Here is a 24,049-nt window from a genome sequence, read left to right as displayed (position 1 = left end):
TTAGGGTTTAACCCAGATCAGCAAGGGGTTGGGTCACTGCCTGCCCTCCAACTCTGGGTGCCTTCAGTGCTATGCTGTTGTGGCTTACAGCCTGGACACCAACAGCCAGCCTCGCCAGGATGCAGGTATCACCCTGACTTCCACTGCCTAGTTACTTTCCTGAATTTCCGCAGAACTGTCTGCCAGTGTGACAATCTGCTGGGGTTCCCAGAACTGTGAATTACTTTGTTGTTCCTTGCAACCTCAGCAAGCAATCATTTTTGCTACTGCTAAACTGTGTGACAACTCCCTGACACACCAGCTTGTCTGCCTTGCCAGCCAACTCTTCAGAACTCTAACCAGTCCGAACCTTGCTTTGCAGGTAACAAATAGAGAACCCCAACTCACAGGTTTCCAAGAGGCGCCCCTGCAGGGTCCAGTCCTCTCCAGGAGCACTCAAAGAAGTTAGTAATTTCATTGCTCCTATTAAGAGATAATACACTACAGCTCATTAATTTAACGGGAAGTTGACAAACTCTTATTTCAATCACAGGATTGAATTAGTTTGTAGTAAAAGTAAAACAAGTTTATTAAACAAAAAGTCATAGTTTTAAGTGGTACCAAGCATAGGGAATAAAGACAGGGTTACAAGGAAAAAAACAAAACAAACAAAAAAGTAAAAATACGATTCTAAAACTAAAGCCTAATTTTAGCAAGCTACAATCTTTGCCTAGGTAGGTTTCTCACCTGTATTCAGTTCCAAGAGATTTCTACCCTCCTTAGTTGAAGAACCCAATCATTCTGTGATTTCAAGCACTCTGATCCCTTGAATCTCTCAAGTGATAGACAACTATGGGGTTCTCTTCCATTTTTTTTATAGTCCAGTAATCGTCTGAAATGTATTCCTTGAAAAGTACACCCAGACAAAGCATCTCTCTCCTGCTGGAGGGGAGACCCCATGCTGTCTTCTCCACTGCTGGTTAGCTTGATATCTTTGTTTATCTTATATGTAAATTTACTTTCATTGTCTCCGTCTAATGACCAGAATAGTCAGACAAGCAAATACACATTCCTTTGTCTAGGCAGACTGGGCTTATGCTTTGCCTGCCAAACACATTGTAAGAACATAATTCAAGCAAATACTTATAACTCTTTGTACTCACCCTGTACATTAATCTCACAAGAATATTACTGATCAATGAGTAGTTAGTTTTCCAATTATCCAGGCCAGCTTTTGGGTATATCATGATAACAATGTTAGGTGTAGTGAGTTTGTCAGGCCTGACGAGTTGCTGACACAGAGTAGTGAACTACCAATGGGTTTCTGTGTCACACAAGCTAATAAGGAAAGTTGATGAGTTTTTTTAACATGAGATACTAAATCAAAACTAATTAAAGAATATGGGGGTGTCCCTCGTTTACTTAAAATATTTTTTCAAGCTCTTAATATGTAGATGGCCTTTGTTCCCACACTTTCATAAAATCCTTAGGGAAATACTGCCCTTCGCTTCTAAGCATAAACTGTTTCCATCTGAATAAAGAATAAGAAAAAAGAATAATTTCCATTACTAAATGAATCATAGATATTATAAAAGACTTACAAAATCTCATGATCCAGCCATTGAGGAAAATGAAGGACTGTTCCCTATCATAGTTTCCAATGCTCTGTCCAGTTACCAGTGGTTTTAAATAGCAATGGGATTTCCACTGCTTTCCTACATGTCTAATAGATTTCACATTTACAGAATGTTTCAGATATTTGTCTTACATATCATTTTCTCAGTTTCATCCTATTATTCCTAATTAAAGCTCCATGGATCACCTTCATTACCCTAAACAATCTCCCCCCTTCTTTGTCGTGTACACCTTTCAAATACATAGCAGCTGTTATCATATTCTACCCCATAGTTATCATTTGGCTAAAATCCCATATTTAGTTTACTCAAAAGTCAATTATTCCAGCCCTTTGTAATTTTTGTTGGAAGAAATTTCTCTTCACTGAGATGAATGTTTTATGCTCTAGGAATTATTTTGGGGAAGTCCTATAGTCTGTGCAATACAGGAGGTCAGACTAGATGATCACAGTGGTCCCTTTTGGCCTTAAAATCTATGAATCTATATATGCAATCAGCATTTATTTTGTCTCTTTGCTTTGCATTGGTTTTTTTGCAGTTCCTTAGTAAAAGGTGATGGACTGACAATATTGCAGAAAAAATCCCTCTCTGTTTATGAACAGAACAGGTTCAGCATAGGCAACAACAGTGCAAGCTTCAATGTACGCTGTCCTCCCACCTATGTGCCTCAACTGGGACCCAAAGAAACAACCTCTAGGCAAGAAAATAGAGTTTGTGGTTTATTTAGCTCTTGTCCTTGGCTGCTAGTTTGTCATCTTTACTACAGATAAACTGACCTGGCCCTGCAAGCTTCAGTGCATGGAGCGTCCATTGACATTCATGGGAACGGCGCAGATAGAGCTATGCACCCTTTTAAGTTTCATTCAATGGTCATTTTGCCTTCTATGCCCCACTCCTCCTCTCTCCTGTTTCACAGAAATGATAATAGTTCCAGAGCAAAGGTGGCCCAAAGAGTTCTACAAATTGGCCAGCAACCTACCTCACCTTCACTACAGAGAAGACAGCCCCCAAAGGCAATGGATGCCGAAACATAATATCCCATCTAGAGCCAAGCTGCACTGAATAATAACTTCTATATTCTCCAAAGGCCTATTGAAGAGGAGAGTGGCAACAATCAGCCCCATTTTATGGACAATAGGCACAGCCTTTGGGTTTCTGTCACACAATGCTAATGTGACACCATTGGTTAGTTCTTTGTAATTTCTGTTCGCCTTCATTTGAATGCAATGTATCTATCACACCTATTGTCCTGGCCAAGCCCTGGCCCTCACACAGGTTTCCACTGGCACTTCTGAGCATAGTGTTGTTCATTCACACATTTTTATCATAAGTTGTATGTAATTTGGCATATTTATGAAAGACCCACATCTTGAAGTCTCTGATTACATTAAAATCTGTTTTCATTTAAGAAAATGGTTGTGAAGAAAAGCTTGAAAACATGAACCCCAAAGTCTCAAAAAGCAGTGGGCAAATAAAAACTCAGAATTTATTATTTTTAAACTCTCTTGATTTTTGAGCCAATCTCATAATTTCTGGATTCTGACTTATATTTTTGAATGCTAAGAGTAGACAATATTAAGCCTGTACTTATTTGACACACACACCCGTTAAGCTAAATATTGGGAAGGTAAAGATCTGTTGCAATCTCAAAAAACATACTTTTACGCCTGATAACTAAGGCACCAATGATGGTGCGATGACCCGCAATGCAGCTATGGTCAACTTCAGACTATGTCACATCTCCTGGACAAGTACCCACTGACTTATTTCAGTGGCAGGAGACTGGCTCTCCACCTGAATGATGATGCCATCAAATGGTTGAGCACTCTGTGCATACACTAAGACATAACGCCTGAGAAACGGTCACTTGGGAAAGCTGGGTGCGCAACTGTGCTGCTAGGCACCTACTTGTGACTGTTTTGAGTTTTCGCACATGCAACAACTCTTTGTCCATGAGCCAATGAGTGTTCATTCACAAACAAGTGCTTATGCCCATTCAAAAGAGTTTTGCACGTAGCCATTTTCCATTACGCGTGCATGGGTTGGGGGTGGTTGGGTGCATACGAAAGCGAAACGTGTTTACACAGGCAAACGGGTTTCCACAAATATTAATGAGCTGATTTTCCAGGGGATAAATGAATAGTTGTTCTTAAAGCGCAGGTAGGTGGTTTTTTCACATACCAAGGCGTGCTTGCTACACACGGGGCAGCTTTGACAGTTGGCACAAGTGTGTGACGCCTGAGACTAGTCTTCGGCCTGCTGCCTGGGATAACCACTGAGCCCTCAGGCGCCATACAGAGCGGCAGCAGCAGCGGTTTCGCCCCTCCCCCACCCCTCCTGGGCGGCGAACAGGTTTCCACGCGCACAGGCACCGTTGACTGCGGCAGCGGCTCCAACCTCCACCTGCGCGCGCCCGCGCCCTCCCGCCTCCGCTGTGCGCGCGCCCGCGCCCTCCCGCCTCCGCTGTGCGCGCGCCCGCGCGCGCACCCGCCTCCTGAAGGCGCTGCACGGGATCTCACCCACCGCGAGCGGCGCGGAGAAGGAAACGCTTTATTGGTGGAGCGGTTTAAAGAGAACTGTGACGTCAGGCAGCGTGAGGGCCAGTAGGCGAGCGAGAGGTGGGCGTCGCCGCGTAAGGGGGCGGGGGCGAGAAGCCGGTTGGAGGGAGCGCGCGGAGGCCGTTTCCTCACCGGATCATGGTGCGGTTCACCTTGACCATCGTCCGGCAGTGAGTGGCAGGGGGGCGGGGTGAAAGCGAGAGTCCGGACCCCAGTCCCCCCCCCCCCCCACTGGCAGTGGCGGAGTCGCCGCCTGCCCCCGTGGAGAAACCTCCCCCCGCCCCCGGGCGGTGAGGCGAGGCGAGGCCGGCTCCGTGCTCCCGGGCCGGGGCCGCTCCCGCCGGCAGGTCCCCGGGCTCCGGCTCGGACCCTGGAGGGGGCGCGTCCCTCCCCTGGCAGGGCGGCTGCACCCACCCGCGCTAGCCGCGATGGAGCGAGGCCCCGCACGCGCTGGAGCCGCGGGGGGCGGGCACGGGCTGCTGCGGGGAGAAGAGGCCCGGGGCAGTCGCGGGGGCCGGAGGGGCCCGGGGCTCTCCTTAGGCCCCGAGTCTGGCTGTGAACCGCCTCCGCCCCTCGCCGCTGCGTCCCGCTGTCCGGTGTCTGGCGGGGCTCGTTGTTGGGCTGCCTGCGGCCCCCTGCGAGAAAGGAACTTCCGGCCTCTCCCTCCCCGCCCCCGCCTCTCGCCAAAGCTGGGCTGCGGCCCCCGGGCAGGAGGCGACACCGCGTTCGAGTCGGCAAAGCGAGGCGGGGAGTCCCCGGCCTGCCCCAGGGTGGGTGACTTGCTGTGGGGGCGTACACTGGTCCTGTTCAGCGCCTACAACGTTGCATCTCTCCGCAAGGCGGTGGCAAAACATTGCACCGTGGTTAGGGCAACCTGACCCCTGGTATAGGTGCGGCTGGGACAATGGAAGAATCCCTCTGTTAACCTACCTACAGAAAATCCCCTTCCCACAACGTGCTATGTGTCTGCTCCGTAGTGTACTCCTGAGGGAATTCTGTGCCCAAAACTTATGACTTCTGTGCAGAATATTTTAAAATTCTGTAAATTTTATGTGTCAAAATAACGCTATATAATCACACCGGTTTCAATTATTTTGGTAATTTATTTCAAAATACCTGTCAGCAAGTATGTCTGCGACAATACAGACACACACACAGTTTCCCCCAGGAGTAGAGAGCTGAAGAAACGCCCTATGATAACCCAGTTCCTGTTTCTCAGCCCCCTTCCCTATAGAGCCCAACCTTGGTGGCCCAGACACTTCCCCTGCTCCCAGCCCAGCCACAGCTCCTCCCAACTCAGACGCTCTCACTCTCTACTCCCCCCCGGGAGCCAGCTGTGCCCTCACCCCAGACATTCACATCCCCTTCTCTACAGAGCCCAGGGATCCAGAGGAAGAAACTGCCTGATGCTGGCTCCAAGGCTTGAGCTGGGTTTCCTGTGCACCGCTGTCTCCTTCCTTCAGGGTGTGCTGGGAAACTCTCCAGTTCCCTCCCCCACACCTTGTCCTCTGTTTGCAAGCTGGGCTCTGCCAGGTATAGCAAGGGGCGTCGGACATATCTGCAGCCCCTTTTTGTGTGTGTGTGGGGGGGGGGAGGAGAGGGAAATTCTGCATGCACAACATTAATTTCTACAAAATTCTGTATTGTGCAGTGGTGCAGAATTCCCACCTGTGCCACTGTAGCACTTGTAGTGTAGACGTATCCTGAGTCGTAGCTTGCCTAGGCATTAGCTTTGCCTCACTACTGTGAATGGATGTTCCCTCATCCATTAGTTACTGCAGTGGTCATTGTTAGTATCGTAGTTACCTGTTACAAAGATTCCCAGACATAGTAGCTTTGGATGCATGCACGGTGTTTAAGATGCCATTGAATTTACCCATTCTTTCCCTCCCCTTTATTTACAGGAAATACACATTTGATAATGTTCAATGACAATTTTGTACCATCTCGGTGGACTCCTGGAAAGTGCCAGAAACCCAAAATCCATGCTTCTGTGCCCTAAGGGTACCTGACCCTGAATCTTGCAATCTGCTCATATCTCTACATTTCAGCTAATGTCCAAACGCTTTGCCCCTTTCTCTCTCCACCACTCTCTGAGGAGGGAATTCAAAATGGTTGATTTCTTGAGAGGAGACTAGACAGAATGTCTTTTCTGGCTGTGATTCAAGATGACTTTGAAGTCTCCTTTTGTACTATAAAGTGGTACTTTATTTAATTTCTGTTCTCAAGTGATTTCTCTACACTTTATAAACACTGGAGCTTCTTCTTTTGTGGATAAGCTAAATTTTGGAATATAGATTCTTGCTGTTTCTATAGCTGTCACATCCATTATTCAATGAAATGCACCCAAGGACATGTTACTACTTTCAGTAACGATGTGCTGCAGGGTGGGCAGAAGATCCAAAATGCTAACCTAAATGTGAGTGAGCTAGTAAGGATGTTAGGCCAACTACCCCTGCCTATCGGAAAACTAAAACTTTTTGGCTAATTATTTTGGGGACTTTTTGAATCACTTGAGATTCTTATCTTAATATGGTTTGGAGGCAATTTCCATTTCTGGCCGTAACAATTACAGCTCTACTTCAGTCTTTGGTAGGGACAACTATTAACTAATTGAAAGCGTGATATTTCTTGTGCTGTTGCTTGTTATGCTTTGTACAAAGCTCAAATATGGACACGTGCAATACTGAGGTATTTGGGTGGATTCTTACCTTCCCACTGTTAGAGGTGGGATGTGAAAAATTACTTTACAGCTTCTGATAGTTGTCATATAGTTATTAGGGAGCTTTTTGCATCCTTCTCATCAGTGAACTGAAGGGAATGTTTTCAAACAGGAATTAATTCAGGGAAGTCCTTTGGCCCTGTTATACAGGAGGATGATCACAGTGATCCTTTCTGGCTTTATAATCTATCACTCTGAAGATAATGACATTTCATCTGTTCAGGAGGTATAACTATTAATCACCATAAAGTCTAAAAATGTTTGAGTGCTAGGGAAGCACAAGACCCAAGGGTAGGATTCTAATTAAACTATATCTTTAGAGAAACATGTAGGTAATTCCCCTCCATCTTTTTTCCTTTCTAAATACCTGGGGAACTGCATTATGTAATAAAGGTGAAGCTTCCACTGTGAGGCACTTAAATCAGAAAATGACAAAACGAACATTTGTTCAAACCCCAATAGAGATCTTTTATTCTCTAACTATAAGGTAACAATATAGCGACATAGCAGTGAAACGATTATCATTGTGCCTCTCTCTTAAACTGTATTCTGAGAGACACCTTTTATCTCCTAGTTGAGACTTGTTCTTAAAATTAATTTACGGCTAGAGCATCTGTCCCCAAACTTTTCCCAGTTGAAGATGGCATTGGCAACTTGCTGGGGTCTGAGAGCTATGTCTAAATGCCATAAAATTGAACCTATTGTATATATGTCACATCTCTTTTATTAAGTCTTGAACTTTAACAAATATAGCAGGCATTTAAAAGAAAGCTTCATATAATAATGGACCCTTCCACCTACACAAACTTAGGTGCAGTTATTAGCTAACCTCTAAACTCCAGGCCAAAAGTAAGAAAAAAAATATATGCATTAAGGACAGAATGCCTGTTTAAAGATGTTACCTTCTCTAGCACTTTAGCTAAAGTTTGCAGAAGTTTTAGCAACTTTGACATCATTTTTTTGGAGTTTTTTCCTTTACAAACTACTCTGATTGTATCAAATGTACATTGTTTTATAATTCTAAAGAGTTTTGGTTTTGAACTTTTCCTGATAACTTCTATTTTGTTAAGCACTTAAAACTTAACAAAAGTTACTACAGAAGGGACCTAAATGCAGACGTCTGCCTTTCTCTATTTACAGCATATCAAGAATAAAATGTTGTGATACAGAAAGATGACATGCCGTGGTTTCAAATAACGTTCACGAGATGTAGTAGTTTAACCTATTAACTGTTTTGGAATAAAACCTAACATAATTCTTTGTTATAACATATTTTGTGACACATCCGTGGTAACATTCTGGGAAATACTTGTTGAAAATTTTGCATCTGGTAAATATTCTGTTAGAACTAAACATTCGAAATTATTCTTCTGTATTTTAGTAACCCATTAAGATAAAGACTGATTATATCAATGATTTTTGATGTTGCATAATGGGCACTGTTGCATGTGAGGCTAGTTAAGGCTATTTATAGACCAGCTTGGTTGGTCATAAGACCTACCTCTTGCCAAAAATACTCTGACTTGGCAGTGGTAGAGAGTTCATTTAGTAATAAGATAGTACTGTGGAAACAAGCACTGACATCATTGACTTCTTCAAAATATATAGCCTTAGCTTTTTCTCTCAGTCACAGTGGATCTCTGTGAAAAGACTTCTGTGTAATATGAATAGTGTACTGTCTAGTGTGGGCATGTGTGTGGAGAAATCAAAATCAAATTTCACCTCCATACCCCTGATTCAGATGTTTAAAGGCTATTTTCAAACAAAATATTTGTAAATATTGGGGGGAAAGTAATCTTTGTTTACTTTGCATAATACAGTTTTATGCTTGCACAATGCAACCCCAGATGTGGATTTTAATTATTTTCCTCTGGTTTGGATTATTCCTGTTTTCCTTTAAAAATCTAAATCCACTGATTTAGTGATCCAGCTGCAGTCTTCCCTTTTTGGTCAGTAGGAAAATACATCAGATTGAAACCATGGTTCTCTTTAGAAAATTTGAAATATTATGGTGGGATTTTCAAAAGTACTCTGCATTGGCCTGACTTTGCTTCCATGGACTTCAATGGGAACAGATTTAGGCTGATTCTGAGCATTTTTGAAAATCCCATCCTCACTGTCTACTTGGCAGTCTTATTGTATGTGCTATTGTGGGGAGTTCTTGCTGTCTTGTAGTGTTGACCATATTTTATTAGAATGATTGTCTTGTGAATCAGATGCCCTCCTTTTTAGAATCACATAAACTCTGTGGCAATTACAGCAGTTGTTTTATGTGGAAAGTATTTATGTGTAATTTATTGAGGAGAAATAGCCAGCCTTATGTGTGACCAGCCATCTGTCCAGATCATTTTGAGAACCTCTGTTACAGCATTGTCAATAAATAGTTCTTTGTTTGGAAAGTCGGCATTTTCGTTGGCCTTAATCCTGCAAATGATAAGGCATGTCATTTTACTCATGTGATAGGTCCATTGAAGTCAATACAGTATGCTTAAGTGTTATTGTCTGGATGATGGGGGGGCTTTATTTGTACCTTTGAATAAAGTCAGCTTTATATTGCAATGATTCAAACTTCTGCTTCCATCTCTTTTATTTTGAAAACCATCCAGAGATCTCAGTAAAAATGTAGAAATAGGAGAATGGAAAGACTTAATCTGTCCCTCTGCCAAAACAAGATTACCCATAAAATACTCAAAAGCATTGTCCAGTATATTTAAGTGGTCAAAGCAGGATTCCTTCTGCTCCACTATCAGGAAAGTGTTGTTTATGGTATTTTAGGCCTCGGAATAAGAGCATCCACACATTTGCTTCAAATTCGCACCCTACCTTATTCTGGATTAATTTTCATGTGTAGATAAACCCTTCTATTTTCCTTTCTGTTTCTTTAATTCTATTTATGTCCCTCCACCTTTTGTACCCCTAAATTATTTTCCTTCTTTGGTTTTCATACTTTCAGATTTATTGTTATGTTTTGTATAGGCTCACTTTCAAAGCATAGGTGTCTGATTGAAAAAAGTGGAGTGGTGTGCATTTTCCATAAAATGACTATCTTAGGATGGAGATAAGGTTTTAATAGATAACTAAATAGTGCTGAGTTAACTATGAAATTAAGCAACTACATTTACCATGATTCCAAAGAAGCTTTTTCTTAATGAGCACTGAAGGAGTAATTGGAACTAATTATTTTAAAAAGCTTCTGAAGTGTTACTGTGATAGCTTTAAGCACATCTTACTGAAACAAGATATTGTACTTACAGCAATGTGGTCCCCTTATAGTACTGAGCTGATGAGGTGTTTACGTCTGGTATCTAAATGTTTTTAAATTTTGACTGACTATTTTTAGACAAGGTTGTTCTTCTTTGTCTGAAATATTTCTGTCTTTCAGTGGAGAAACAAGATACAACAAAGACAAGATACTTCAAGGTTAGTGTCAATCCTGCTATGACCATTAGGTTGTTAGAGATTAAATAATTACATATACCTATGCAAGAGGGCAGCCTATGGTTAACTGAAATGTTACCAATATCAGGATGGATAAAAATGGATGACTTAAAAAAAATTAAATATTTAAATTAAGTACATGTTTCTTTAAAAAAATAAACCTATATAAAATTAACTTTGAAATTATGATGATCTATATTAAGGCCTAAGCGTAACTTAAACAATTTTAATATATACTAAATTTTAAAAAAAAGTACAAGTAGTATATGTTTGAAGCCCAAGTTTTAAAGGAAGTCAGACCACCGAACTAGTGGAAGTAACTGTCTAAGCATCTGTAACAGTAGTAGTCTCTGTTGCAGGTGCAGTGAGAATATTTTCTTTTCAGTGTATGTAGTTCAGTTCAGTTACTTACTGGTTCCTTCAAAGCTGAGAAGCTGATTGGGAATTGAAAAAGCAGAAAAGCTTGTTTTCCTCTCCCAGACTAAATAAAAATGAGGTGAGAGAGGAGGAGCTCTACTTGTTCTGAAGTTCTAAAGATCATGGTGATCATAAACAATCAGTTCAATTCACAAACAACTGATAATACATCCTTTATTTAATAAAATCATTTAGTTTCAAATGCAAAACATGTTTTGATCAACTTATTTTAATATGTATCCAGCACATTTAAGGTGGTTTAACTAAAACAAAAAGCTGTTTTCATGCATTTTTAATTGAATTCCAATTTGCACCCAAATGCAGGTTGAGGCAAATCATGAGTTAAAAAAGAATTAATCATCTAGTAAATGTCATTCACCATTTTGCAGCATAATAAAATGAATGTAAAAATTAAATTTATTTTAAGCCATATAATTACTTAAATAAATGTGTATAGATGCATTGTATCCTCCTGGTTAGCAAAAAAGTACTAAACTTAGGTGTCTGTCTCAGGCTAATTTTTTTAAACAGTTTCTGGAGATATGACTATACTGTTCATCAGAAAATTGAGGGGAGAGAGAGCATTGTTTTGCTTATATTAAAAATTCTTATGGCTGTTTGCTGAGAAGCTCTCTTGCCTCCATGCTTTGGCACAAGGGCTTGAAATTTGGTAAGGGAATTGAATTTGTGCTCGGGATGTGCCTTTCTGCCAAAGTTGGGAGGATTGTTTTCTTTCCGATGGCAACACCAAGTTATGAGCTTTTTTGAAAAAAATCAGTTTGCACGTGCTCAGAGAGTTGTTAGCTTGGCAGCTAAATTCTTTGAAGATTCTAACTGTACCGAGCATGCTGCAGCCCAGGGCTGCATGGGCTGAGTAAGGCTCCCTGTAGTTGCTTCTTCTGACTGCTGTGGTGCCAGGCACTGAGAGCAGGAACACTCTTGTGCCGGGTGCTTCACCTGTAGGCATTCAGGCACAGTGAAGGAGGAAGCAGCCTGATTGGAATGCAGAAGCAACTAGATCCAGACAGTGCAAGGGATGTGTTGGTGGAGAGAGTAGATTGAGGTAAAAAGCCTGGGAGCAGGAGAGGAGAAGCGACTGATATTCTGAGATTGGGGGGGCAGGGGCAGTTAGGAAGACAGGGATTAACTGATCAAGGAGAGAAACTTGGATGAGGAGGGTGGTGAGAACTGGGAGCCGGGGTGGAGAAGACTGGGACTAGGACAGGGAGTTCAGAGGGAGAGACTGGGTGTAGGATGAGGAGCCCAGAGGGGTGAATACTGGGACTGGCTAGACAAGGAACTGCAGGGTTGGGGATGTTGAATAAAGGTTGTGTAGTGACGGAGGCTGTCGTCTGTAGGACCCCTGCCTTGTTTGTTGCACAAGGTGGAAGGTGTATAGTGAATGAGGAGGACAATTGCAGAAAGAGAAAGGATGGTCTTACGGCTAAGGCAGTTGCATGCTGTCCGGGAGAAGTGGATCCTGTCCCTGGTCAGAGTTCTTACATGATGCTAGATAAGTCACCTAAACCAAACTTTTCAGCAGTGGCTGCTAACTTTGTGTTTCTGGCTATCTGAATGCACAACCTGAGACCCTGAGGTCTGATTTTTAGGAGTGTTGAGCATTCACAGCTGCAACTGAATTCAATGGAAGTGGTGCTTTGAGCTTACAAAGAACTATATAATGGTAACAACTCTGAAAAAACAGGCCCTAGGCATCTTAAATTGGACACCCAAAATTAGTGAATACTTTTGATCTTAATCCCTGTGCTTCAGCTCCACATCTGTAAAATGGGGATATAATACCCTGTTGCCTCACAGGAGTGTTGTGAAAATAAACTGTTTGTGAAGCACTCAGATATGATCATTGTAGAAAAACCCATGAGGAAAGGAATAATTTTATATTCAGAGAAGGGTTTGAATAGTGTACAGTAAATATTGCATGGAACTACATGTTGACCAATGAGTATAAAACAAGCTATTCTATAGCTGCTTAGTAAGTGAGCATTGTTTATTCTGTGTACTCTGAGGAAGGGATTTGGTGGAAAAAAATAGTATGTGATCATGTAATTACTCTATCATAATGCATGCAAATAAGGGGGGCTGAATTAAGCTTGTGCAGGCAACCTTAATTCTGGCATTTCTTAACTTATGAATGTTTTACTTTGCAACTGTGAAGTTCTTGTAACATGTGGTATATAATATAAATATAATTCATCATGCTCACGTTCTTAGTAAGAACTTTATCTTAAGTTGCTCACAAAAATTTTCTGATGAGATTACTTTCATAGATATTTGATGGAAAAGAAACAGCGTACCAACTGAGGCACTATCTAATAGCACGTTGATTGTCTCCAGCCACATCTGTCAGTTGATTTTTAGACTACCTCTTTTTACTGTTCACTAGTTTGAAATTGTATACTGGATATTATCACTTTGTTGTTTGGTACCCTTCCCACATGCAACTAAAGAGAATCTTTTAATATTTAAAACCTACAGGGTGGCCATAACTAGGTTTTGCAGGATTCACTTTAAGTCGATAGAGGTTGGTAAACATCTGTTTCATCTGACACTGAAATTGATGGGAAAAAATTCCATTGGTAGTAGTTGGGGTGAGTGCATCTTCTCCTCCATATCTTGTGCCTACAGGAATCTGGTGTCACTGGCCTTGCTGCAGCCCTGCTGTCACAGGAGCAAGAGAGCGGGATCATGACAGCAGGGTTGCAGAGGGCTCCCTGCACTGTGGCAGAGCCAGTGACACTGATCCCTGCAGGCACAAGGTGTGGGGAAGACTGTGGTACTGGTGGGGCAGAGCAGAGACCCCTGGCCAGTGCTGTGAGGAGGAGGAAGAGCCCTTGGCTGTGGGGAAGGCCATCCCACTACTGAATGGCTCAGTCCTTGGGCAGGAGCCATTCTGCAGTGGTGTGGTCTCCCCCTCATACTCCTGGGGGATGGGGGGGGGGGGTTTCTGCTGCATCAGGCCAGGACCACAGCTTCCCCTTGCACCTGTAGGGATCTGGCGTCACTGGCCATGTGGGGAGCCCTTTGCAGCTCCACTGTCATGGCCCCACTCACTCACCAGCCGGGAGTGCAGGAGCTGTCCCTGGACAGGAACCATTCAGCAGTTAGGTGGTCTCTCCTTCAGCCAGGGTCTTGTCCTCCTCCTTGCAGGGGTGGGGTGGGGGTCTGCTCTGTTGGGCGAAGTCTGCAGTCGCCTTCACACCTTACACCCTGATGCCTTGGGCCCCTCAGCTGCACAGAGAGCCCCCTGCAGCCCCATTGTCAGCACCATCCTGTCCCCGTCCTACTCCCACTTAACTTACTGCAAAGGTAAAAATCAAAATTAACAATCAGAAAATATTAAATAAAAATTGATAATTATCAAAATTGCAAAGAAATGAAAATCATAAGCTCTCACTTGGCCAGATACAGGTATACAGATATGTAGAAATCAAATTGCAATCTCTTGAGGTCCTGTTGCCTGTGTTGCCACTGAAGGCATAGAGGATGAAATCTTGGTGGATTTCTTTTGTGTGAGAACCACCTCTGTAGCATTGTTCTCCACTTATTCTGATCTGACAGGAAAGACACATACCCCGGCCTCTCGACCCCAAATGCCATTTTCAGGTAAGAATGTGGACCAGGGGAGAAGGAGATGAGGCTTGGGGTTGTTGGGAAGGCCACTCCCCATAGCATTATAAATTCCCCCCTTAGATCATTCTGGTCATCTTTAACACACTTATTGGCTACCTTCTTCAGATATGGAACCTCCTCTTACTCCTGCTCTTCCCCAAGGGGGATTTCTGGTGTCAGAAAGAGTGGGAGACAGCAGGGGAAGTATAATGTATTTACAGAATACATAAAGGAAAACAACTTTGAATAATCTTTTTTAATGGTGTGGAGGTAGGGGGATCAAACTATCTTGGCTTTGTCTCAAAAACATTCTGGCCTAAATTTTTAAAAATAGCTACTGATTATGGATGCCAAGGGACTCAAATTCACTAGTCACTCTTGAAAAATCAGGCTTCTGCATACGTGTTTTTTACTTTGATATATGTAAGCTAACTTTTTTGTTTTGTAATTTAAATACTGTACCAATAATCACTTTACCAATAATCATTCAGTGTGTTCCTAGAGTTATTACTTTTGTTCTTTCCCATTTAGTTTGCATGATGATTGAATTCTGAGTTTCACAGTAAAGGGAAATGGGGCAGAGATTGTCTTCATGTTTGCATGGCACTCCGATCCTGACAGGATTTGCTGAATGCTACTGCATTACATATAATTAATCATACATTAATTAAAATTCAAATGTTAAATTGTCTGGGAAAATTTTATTTTTCAGGACAAGGTGTGGATGAGCCCCTTTCTGCAACTGGTTTCAGACAAGCAGATGCTGCTGGTATATTTCTTAGTAATGTAAAGTTTACTCATGTCTTCTCAAGTGACCTCCTTCGAGCAAAGCAGGCAAGTACTTTTTCAGGCAATTGAAAGTAAATCTAAATCTCAGTACTTTGTGGGGCTAGGGCAATATAATGCAGTGGCAATTTTGAAGGAGGGAGTAAGTTTGGAACTAAAATGTTTTATGTAGAAGGTGAGCTCTTCTCCAAAGAATGAAGGAAGCTTAAAAGATACCACTGAGTTAACATACATCAGCCATGACTTGCATCTTCAGGGAACACTGTACATTAGGGGTCATGGGTATTTTTTCAATATACATAACCATGGAATTCTGCTACATAAGTTCCTCTCAGGTAGTGGTGATAGGAGCTCAAGAGAATCTGGCTGTGATGATGGTGAATATTCAAGGAAAATCTGTTTATAAGAAGATCAACAGCTGACATTGCCAGTAGTAACCCATTAAGTTTTTAATTAACTGAGAGAGACCAGAAGCAAAAAGTTCAGGGGCAATGGCTGCCACTATATAGGAACTTCTAAGATCTTTTTTAATTAATTCTAAAAATATGCTAAGAAGTGGTTTAGGTTTAAAAACTACATCAGTTTTTTAGCTTAATAGTGACACTTCCATCTTTACTTAATATGGTTAATAGAGGATATTCAACACAGTAACAAAATGGTGAAAGAGGAGAGGTCAGAAGCATAAAACAGAAGGGTAAAAAATAAACAGTACCTAAATAATTTGAAGGTATTAAGACAGTAGGACCCAACAAAATTAATATTTTAACTCTCTAAAGGATTTAGTAGAAATAGTATCCATAGTGCCCTGCACAGATACAAAATTTATATCCACAGATATAAGTTGGTATCCACAGAGCTGCAGGGCTGTACCAGGAATCTCAGCGGCAAAAGCAGCAGCACATCGGGCCGCTGCTCCCAGGAGCCAACACCCTGCATTGCCAGCTGTCCCTGATCATGCTAGTGTGTGCAAGCAGCTTGCACGCTCCTGGTTAGGAGACTCAGACCACTGCATGGAAGGGACTGCTGTCCGGGAGCATGTGAGCTGCTTGCACACGTTAACTTGACGAGGGACAGCTGCCGGTGAGCCTGGTGTCTGTGAGTGAGCGGGGCTGGGGGTGAGACTGCAGGGTGGTACAGCCATGCCGGAGGAGCTGCCAGCACAGGCTGCTGGCTCCTGGGAGCAGTGGCCTGACATGCTGCTGCTTTCACCTCTGTGGTTCCAGGTAGAGCCCTTAGAGCTCTGTGGATACCAATTTATATCCATGGATACTTGCGTCCGCGGACATAAATTTTGTGTCTCTGCAGGGCTCTAAGTATCCAAACCACTGCCAGGTATCTTTGAGAACTTGTGGAGAATGGACTGAATTCCCAAGTGACTGGTAATAGGCTAACATGCATTAATGCCTATTTAAGGAGAAAGAGAAGGGGGGACCTTGTTAGTCTAACAAGCTTAACTTTAATACCTGGTTGCTTCACAAGACAATATTTGTGCTCTTAGTGGAAAACAAAAATTGTAGATCCCACAAGTTAATCAAAAACGTAACATTAAACCAACTTAACTATTTTCTTTGATAGCAAATAAAGGAAATTGAATGGTTGTAGTATAGGTTAACTTTATTAACTTGTATGATCTTGTTGCACATTAATAGGACCCTACCAAATTCATGGCCATGAAAAAAAATGCAATCATGTAATTAAAGACGGTATCATAATGCAGATGCACAGGCAGCCATAATTCTGGCATTTTTTAACTTCTGAGTGCTTGACTTTGCAATCTTAATATATTGGTTATGTCATGTATAATGTTTGCTTTCCTTGGTATATCACAACTTAGTATCACAAGCAACTCCTGCTGTGTGGCAGAACCTATCTACATCACTTAACCACCTCCTTCCTAACAATTAATTACTATTTTTTTCCCTGATGAACCTTTTAACATCCAAAAATGGTATTTTTATATGACTTTGTACATTTATTTTTTCAGACTGCATCCACAATTATAGGAAAAAATAAGTTTTGCAAAGATATTGTAATACAGTATGATGCAAGACTGCGAGAGAGGGTAAGTGCCAAGTTACTAGTTCGTGTCTTTAAACTGAATAATTTGTAAATGTAACTTACCACTTATGATACAAATATTTTAAATTTCTCTTTTATCTGAATGCTTAGGTAGCTTGATAATTCATCCTTTGTAATTATGAAAGTTGCAATTCTGCCATTAGGTATACGGAGGCTTTCATTTGCTTCAATGCTTTCTGCATTCATACTAGGCAGAATTTGACTTTAACTCTAACTTATATAATCACCTGCAGACTCTTTTACTTACCCAATTAATCTTTTTTTTTTTTTTTTTTTTTTGGTCTACACAAATGCATAATTGTACCTCTTGTATGAGTTTAACTATAACTTGAACAGAATAAACTGAGTCTGAGGCATGTTTTAACCTAAGTTATGGCTGTTACAACGTTAACAGGAAGGTGTACTCAAGTTGTTATAGTACTGGTACATTCAGCTTAATTTTAAATGAAAGGAGACACTACCAAAAAAAAAAAAAGATAGCAAACTGCCAAAGGTAACCCTGTTAAAAGAAGGAAAAAGCTGTAGCATTTCCTCACTTCCCCCTCTCTTTCTTTTTCCTTGAAGAATCAGGAAGGCTTTTGTTCCCTAGAAGATGGCTGCAATGCAGTCATGTTCCGGAGGCTGCATTCTTCAAATATACAATACACATACCAGTTGTTCCGGTGATAAGCCCTACTGGAGGGAAGGGAATGAGAGGAAGGAGGAAAATTAAGGCTTTTTTTTAAAAGGGCTTTGTAAAGTGTCTTCCTTTTCAGAAGTTTCAGAACCCTGATTTCTTTGCTTTTGTGAATTCTTTCATGGACAATTTTGAGCCTTTCAGCTTCGGCTGAAGGGGGTAAGATATTGAGGTACCTTTTGTTGCTAACAAACAACTTCAATTCTGAGTCCGGGAATAAATTAGAGAAGAGCTGTTATAGTAAGTAATGGAGATTTGCTTGTTCACTGTATGGATATTGAAATCACTGTAGTGATTATGTAAGTAGAGTGCAGGGATTTGTATAACTCAGGGAGGGATTATACATTTGTGCATTTTCTTAACTGTATAGCATCCCCTGCCTGTTTTCTCAAAATAGTAAGCATTACTACAGCAATTTCACCATCATGATGCCTAGTAACATAGAAGTAAACCTGACTTTCACTTAAATATATTATCTGTTCTCACATACTGTGATGTAGTGTGGGGATGTGGTGGTGTTGCATTCCACCTTTGGGGTGGATGAACTGATTCCTGTGTTGTTTGTAAAGTCCTTTGGGATGAAAGATGCTCTATAAATATAAGGTGTATAATACAATGTGTACTGTGAACTGAATGTCTATATGCAACATCTGATAAAGATGATAAAGATTACTTTTACAATGAGACGTTTGGTCTGTTTCACTGTGAAACAAGGGGGTATGTGCTTGGGATTCTGTCTGCATTTTCTGCTGTGAATTTAGCATTTGAGGCTTTTATAATCTCAGCCAACTCATTATAATTAACACATGGTTACAAATTCTTAGGGTCAGAGAACTAAAAATATATATTAAAGTACTTTTTTTTCCAATCTTAAGAAAAAAACGAACCCAAACTAACCTGTCCATAGCTGTGAAATATAGCCTTTTTTTGGATGCTCCAAGAGTATTTTTAACAGCTAGAGTGCTCATATTGAACAAAATCCCAATGACTAGTTTTCTGAATTGATTTTTATTCTGTGAATTATGGGAGAGATTTCAAAGGCATAAGAGGACAGTTGGGTGACCATTTGTACTTTTGAAAATGTTCCTGTATGTTGAGTATCACTTAGCTACAGCAGAATCCCAATGCTTTCTATTTGGACTTTGAAGGTTTATATTACAAACAAGTGATGACATAGGTCATTGTAACCTTTACATTATAACACTACATTGTAACCTTTACAGTATAACATTACATAGGTCATTATAACCTTTATTGGGATTTTGTGACCAAGAATGATAGAAAAATTCTGGCACATAGACCAAGAATAGCCCAAGATAAATTTCAGGTAGATGCTAATGTTTCAAATGTTGGCTCTTTCATTAAATTAGAAATGTGTGATTACTTTAAAATGACTTATTTGGAGAAACTAACACTAAATGAAATAGCACAAATACAGACCTCTTCAGACATTTGGTATGGAGTGAGAGTGCTGTTCAACCTGTTGCCTATATTAAAAGGGAAACAGGAACAGAATCTTTAAATGAAGTTTGAGTTTGAATTTGTATGACTGACTTTTTCTTAATATTTAGTAAATCCTTTTCTATAAATGGTCTTTTCTAGAAATATGGGATTGCTGAAGGAAGGCCATTGAGTGACCTAAAGGCAATGGCAAAGGCTGCTGGAGAGCAATGTCCTTCGTTTACACCATCTGGAGGAGAAACACTAGATGAGGTATGGTATTACCACTTGTTTGTTCAGGCCCCATTTTCCATGTTACCTTACACATTTTCTTTATACTAGTGCTGACACCTCTGTATTTTTAATGAAAGAATGCTGCTATTACTCCTGGGGGGAATTCTCTGCTACTGCGCAGGTGCAGAATTTATGTACCCTGCAGATTTCTTTGCTTCCCCGCAGAAAAATGGCTTTCTGATGAGGAAGCCACAGGAGCAGTCATGCGACCCTCCCCAGCAGTAGGTTTTGGGTGCTCAGAGGTAAATCACTGTGGGGCAGGAGGTGGGACTGGGGAAGACCCTGCATTGCATCCGGGGCCGAGTCAGACCCACCTCCAGATTTCTTCCCTGGCTACAGGAAGCTCTTCAAACTCCTCCCCATCTCCCCCCTGCACCCATCACTCCTCAGGTATCCCTGTTTAGGAAGCTGCTCCCTCATCTGTCCTACCCTTGTACATCCAGACCTCTTCATACCCAGACCCTCCCGCCAAGCCTCACCCTCCTGCACTCAGACCCCCTCAATGAGCACCACAACCCCGACGAGCCACCCACACCCAGATCCCCACCCCACTGAGACCCAACTAGTTGCACCTGGATCCCCATCCACTGAGACCCACTCCCCCTGCCCCCCTGCTGAGCCCCAAGCACCTTCACCTGAATCCCCTTCAGAGTCCCATTACCATTGCTCCCAGAACCCCACAACAAACCCTTGTGCATCCAGATCCACTCCGCACCCCACTGAACTGCCTGCATATCTGGATCACCCCACTCTAAGCCCTTCCACATTTGGATCCTGCTTTACTGAGCCTGCCTCCCACACCTGGTGCGCCTGGCATGGAGGGGCAGGGCACTGGGGTGTTTCTGGGGCAGGCCCTGTCCTTGTATTGTGTCAGGGTTGGATGCAGCCTCACCGCAGAGTCCATGACCCCGGGGGGGATGGGCATGGGAAGTTGCACTGTGCTCACCCACCTCTGTGCAGCCAGTGTCCTGTGCTCCTCAATTAAATTAGAAATGCATGATTACTTTAAAATGACTTATTTGGAGAAACTAACACTAAATGAAATAGCACAAATACAGACCTCTTCAGACATTTGGTGTGGAGTGAGAGTGCTGTTCAACCTGTTGCAGCCTCCACATTTATTTGACAAATAAAATTTGCAGAATTTTAAAATATTGTGCACAAATTTTAATTCTTTTGGCGTAGAATGCCCTCAGGAGTAAATTTTTCTATTGCAGGCATAGCTCAACCAGAAGTGTCTTTTATCAGTTCCATTCTACTGTGTTCCCTTTTACTAGAATGGATTTAAATACTGTCTTTCTATTCTCCTTTAGTCTTGATATGTTTATTTGGAATCATCATGCAGATAGCTGTCAGTTGGCTACATTTGAATTTAAAAACCTTTGTGTCCCAAGTGATCGGTACAGAAACCTGTTGAGCTCAAAATTGACTTTGTGTTTGGTACCTTTAGTGTGTATGCACTGCGGTTGGGTTTGTGTTTTTGTTTTCTGTCCTATTCGATGGGGGGGCTACATCATCCTGAAATCATCATCCAACCTGAAACAACTAGACCTGATGGCAATGGCAACTGATTTGGGTTTTTTTCCCCTAAATCGAAAATTAGCCCATGGATAGCTGTATGATAAATTAGTCTATTATCTTAATGAAAATGAGAAATTATCTTCATCGTCAACCTCCTTGGATTTAGAGGGCTGAGAACTAATAATCGTCTCCATGTTTAGTACTTTGACCTGCTACTGTAACTGCCATGTGGAAGCTCGTTTACCTTTGTCTGATACACCTACTTAAGTTTTCTAGTCAGTCTTTGTGGATTACGTAACTTATATGTGTCGTAAAATAATTGACAGTGAAATTATAAAGCCATTAAAAAGAAACCAGTAAATTCACTGGACAGAGTTATTGCAGTCATCACAAATATATTCTTTTTTCCTAACACTTTTTAGGTAAGGGCACGTGCAAAGAGTTTCTTTGAATTTCTGTGTCAACTTTCTATTGAAGAAGAGTGTCAGAAAGAACAAGCTGTTCTGGGTATGGCAGACAATGGCTTGGAAACATTGGAAGGAAAACCAGTTTTCCCTTTGAGAAACCACTGCTGTGGACTTGAACTTAATTCTGATACTGACAAAGATACAAAAATGTTAAATCCCAATATATTGGTGGTGAGTCATGGGGCATACATGAGAAACTGGTTTGGTTATTTTGTTTTGGATCTAAAGTGCACTTTACCATCAGCTTTAAAAAAGTCTCAGTTATCTTCTGTGAGCCCTAATACTGGAGTGAGTCACTTCATTATAAACCTTGGAAATGGAGATGTGATGAAACCTGAAATCAGCTGTATTTGTCTTAATCGAGATGATCATTTAGCAGATGTGAATACTGAAAATGTGTAGCTCAAACAATTAAAATGTTAGCAATATTAAATGTATTTTATAGCATTTTTAGTCTTAAGTTATTTAAGCATGAGAAATAATTTATTTTAAAAAATACTCTTAATTAGCAAAGAAGTCTTGACTAAGTTCATGTTATATTTGGAAAATTGGTCTTAATAGTTAATTGGGTTGACTTGAATTCAGTTATTGGCACTGTACTGCAAGATTCTGAAGAATTATAATAACCTGTTTTACAATAATATACACAGTAAGATGACCTTAGTGCTTGATAGTAATTCAGTATTGTAAAAATTATACTAAAACGTATTCTTTATGAATAGGAACTTAAAGATATTACTATTCAGGACTCCTGGATATCTGTTGCTATAGTGTTTTTTATATCTTTTTACCATTCTATCAAAAATGTTATGGATATCATCAGCTGTTTTTCAAAGGTATTACATGACAAAGAGTTTAGAAATACTGTAACTAAGGAAGTTAATTTTTTCTCCAACCTACTGTGCTATAACTTTATATATGTAAGTTGTTTTTTATAAATGTAAATGTGTTCCTATTTTAATGTAATAGTATAACCTAGTAGAGGGAGCATTGTCTAGTGGGAAGAGCATGGAACAGTAGGTGTTTTGGGGAAGACCTGGCTCTGCCACTGACTAGCTGTGAGACCCTGGGCAAGTCTCTTAATCTCTCCATGTCTGTTTTCCCATCTGTAAAAATGCAGTGTTGATTGTTTAAAACTGTTAGTAGGGTGAGGAGTGCTAACTTGCGCATAGCCAAAGTTATGGCCTCTGTCCTGAAAAGGAATTCTTGCACATGGAACATTGTGTCTAGCTAGAGTCCCAATGGTTTAAATGGGACTCTCATGAGTGGTTACGTTTGCAGAGTCTAGGCTGCTGTAAGCACTCAATGAGTGCTTATGGTTACTGGTAATACTGTATGTTCTTCCACCTTTTGGGGTGTCTTTATTATTCACATGTATGAGTGCATATGTAATGACTCTGTATATGTTGTAGTAAAACTATGCTCGCAATTTGCATATCTTAAAAGATTGTAAATAAAATCATTAAAGCTCTATGTGTAGAATTTCTTGGATTTTCAGCATGCCATATGTCATCCCCAAGGTTTATTTTTGATACAGGATTTGTGCTTAGCCTTGTAGAATAAGTATCTTCTTATATTGGAACTATTAGAGGGTGGTCTCTCGGATTGACTGTACAACTGACAAACAGAGCTACTTTCTAACATGTTAGTCAAGTTGTCTTTTAAAGGGGCCTTGTATATGTCAAAGTGCTTTACTGATTAACACCTAAGCATTAACACAGAAATTTGTTTAATGTTGCAATATTTAAAATTGAAGCTGCTTACAACTTTAACTTTTTGGGCTGAAAATTTCAAAGGTGGGGGTCTGGCTCAGTCTAATCTTTTTTAAAGTTTCATCTAAACTAGATGCAGCCATTTCAACAAATGAAATTAAAGGAAAATACATTGTTTTGCCCATATCTTTTCTAATTCTTACAACGACTTCATTGAAGTTCTCGTGCACCCATGCTTTGAAGCAGAGACTTGAACCTTTATGGATGGAGAAGGTTATCCTGGTGTAAGGGATGTCTCTTGCTGTCCCTATGAAAACCCTCCCGAATTTGGCTAAGTTATAACTTCTGTGGGGGGGAAATAGCAATTTGCACATGCTAAGTAATAAGTTTTTTAGAGGCTGGCAACTAAATTCTCCAAAGATTCTGTGTGCACTGAGTGTGTTTCATCCCCACAGAGCTCCCCTGGGTAGACCAGACAGCCGTGTGTCATCCCCATGAAGCGACTGAGAATTCTCCATCCCAGGGATGCTGGGGATGAGCAGGGCTCTCTGCCTTAGCTTCTACTGGCTGTTAAGGGCTGCTGTGGTAATGAGCATGGGGATGGTCTCTTCTGTGCTTTCAGTGGTGCTCCTTGTGGTACCCAGGCTGCACTGAGAAAGAAATAACTTCCCTCTTCCAGACTGGGATAGAACCAAG

The 24,049-nt window shown here is 41.3% G+C and overlaps 1 protein-coding gene across 1 annotated transcript; it reads left to right on the top strand.

Moving 5' to 3' along the window:
* Positions 1–4,237: 4,237 nt before the first annotated feature.
* Positions 4,238–23,107, top strand: TIGAR (TP53 induced glycolysis regulatory phosphatase). The gene is made up of 6 exons (XM_073314788.2): positions 4,238–4,341; positions 10,276–10,313; positions 15,091–15,212; positions 17,149–17,226; positions 19,522–19,632; positions 21,597–23,107. Exons 1-6 carry the CDS (start codon positions 4,310–4,312, stop codon positions 22,041–22,043), a joined length of 828 nt encoding a protein of 275 aa, XP_073170889.1. The 5' UTR covers positions 4,238–4,309; the 3' UTR covers positions 22,044–23,107.
* The last annotated feature ends 942 nt before the right edge of the window (positions 23,108–24,049 follow it).

Source organism: Lepidochelys kempii, chromosome 1 (genome assembly GCF_965140285.1).
Source record: "Lepidochelys kempii isolate rLepKem1 chromosome 1, rLepKem1.hap1, whole genome shotgun sequence".
Lineage (NCBI taxonomy): Eukaryota > Metazoa > Chordata > Testudines > Cheloniidae > Lepidochelys > Lepidochelys kempii.
Note: the sequence above shows the minus strand (reverse complement) of the source record. Positions and strands in the feature narration are given on the sequence as shown.

Excerpts from the sequence above, each read along its gene's own strand:
- TIGAR (XM_073314788.2), top strand. The coding sequence starts at position 4,310 with ATGGTGCGGTTCACCTTGACCATCGTCCGGCA. Across the intron at positions 15,213-17,148 it reads ACCTCCTTCGAGCAAAGCAG|ACTGCATCCACAATTATAGG; the intron begins GCAAGTACTTTT and ends TTATTTTTTCAG. Across the intron at positions 19,633-21,596 it reads GAGGAGAAACACTAGATGAG|GTAAGGGCACGTGCAAAGAG; the intron begins GTATGGTATTAC and ends AACACTTTTTAG.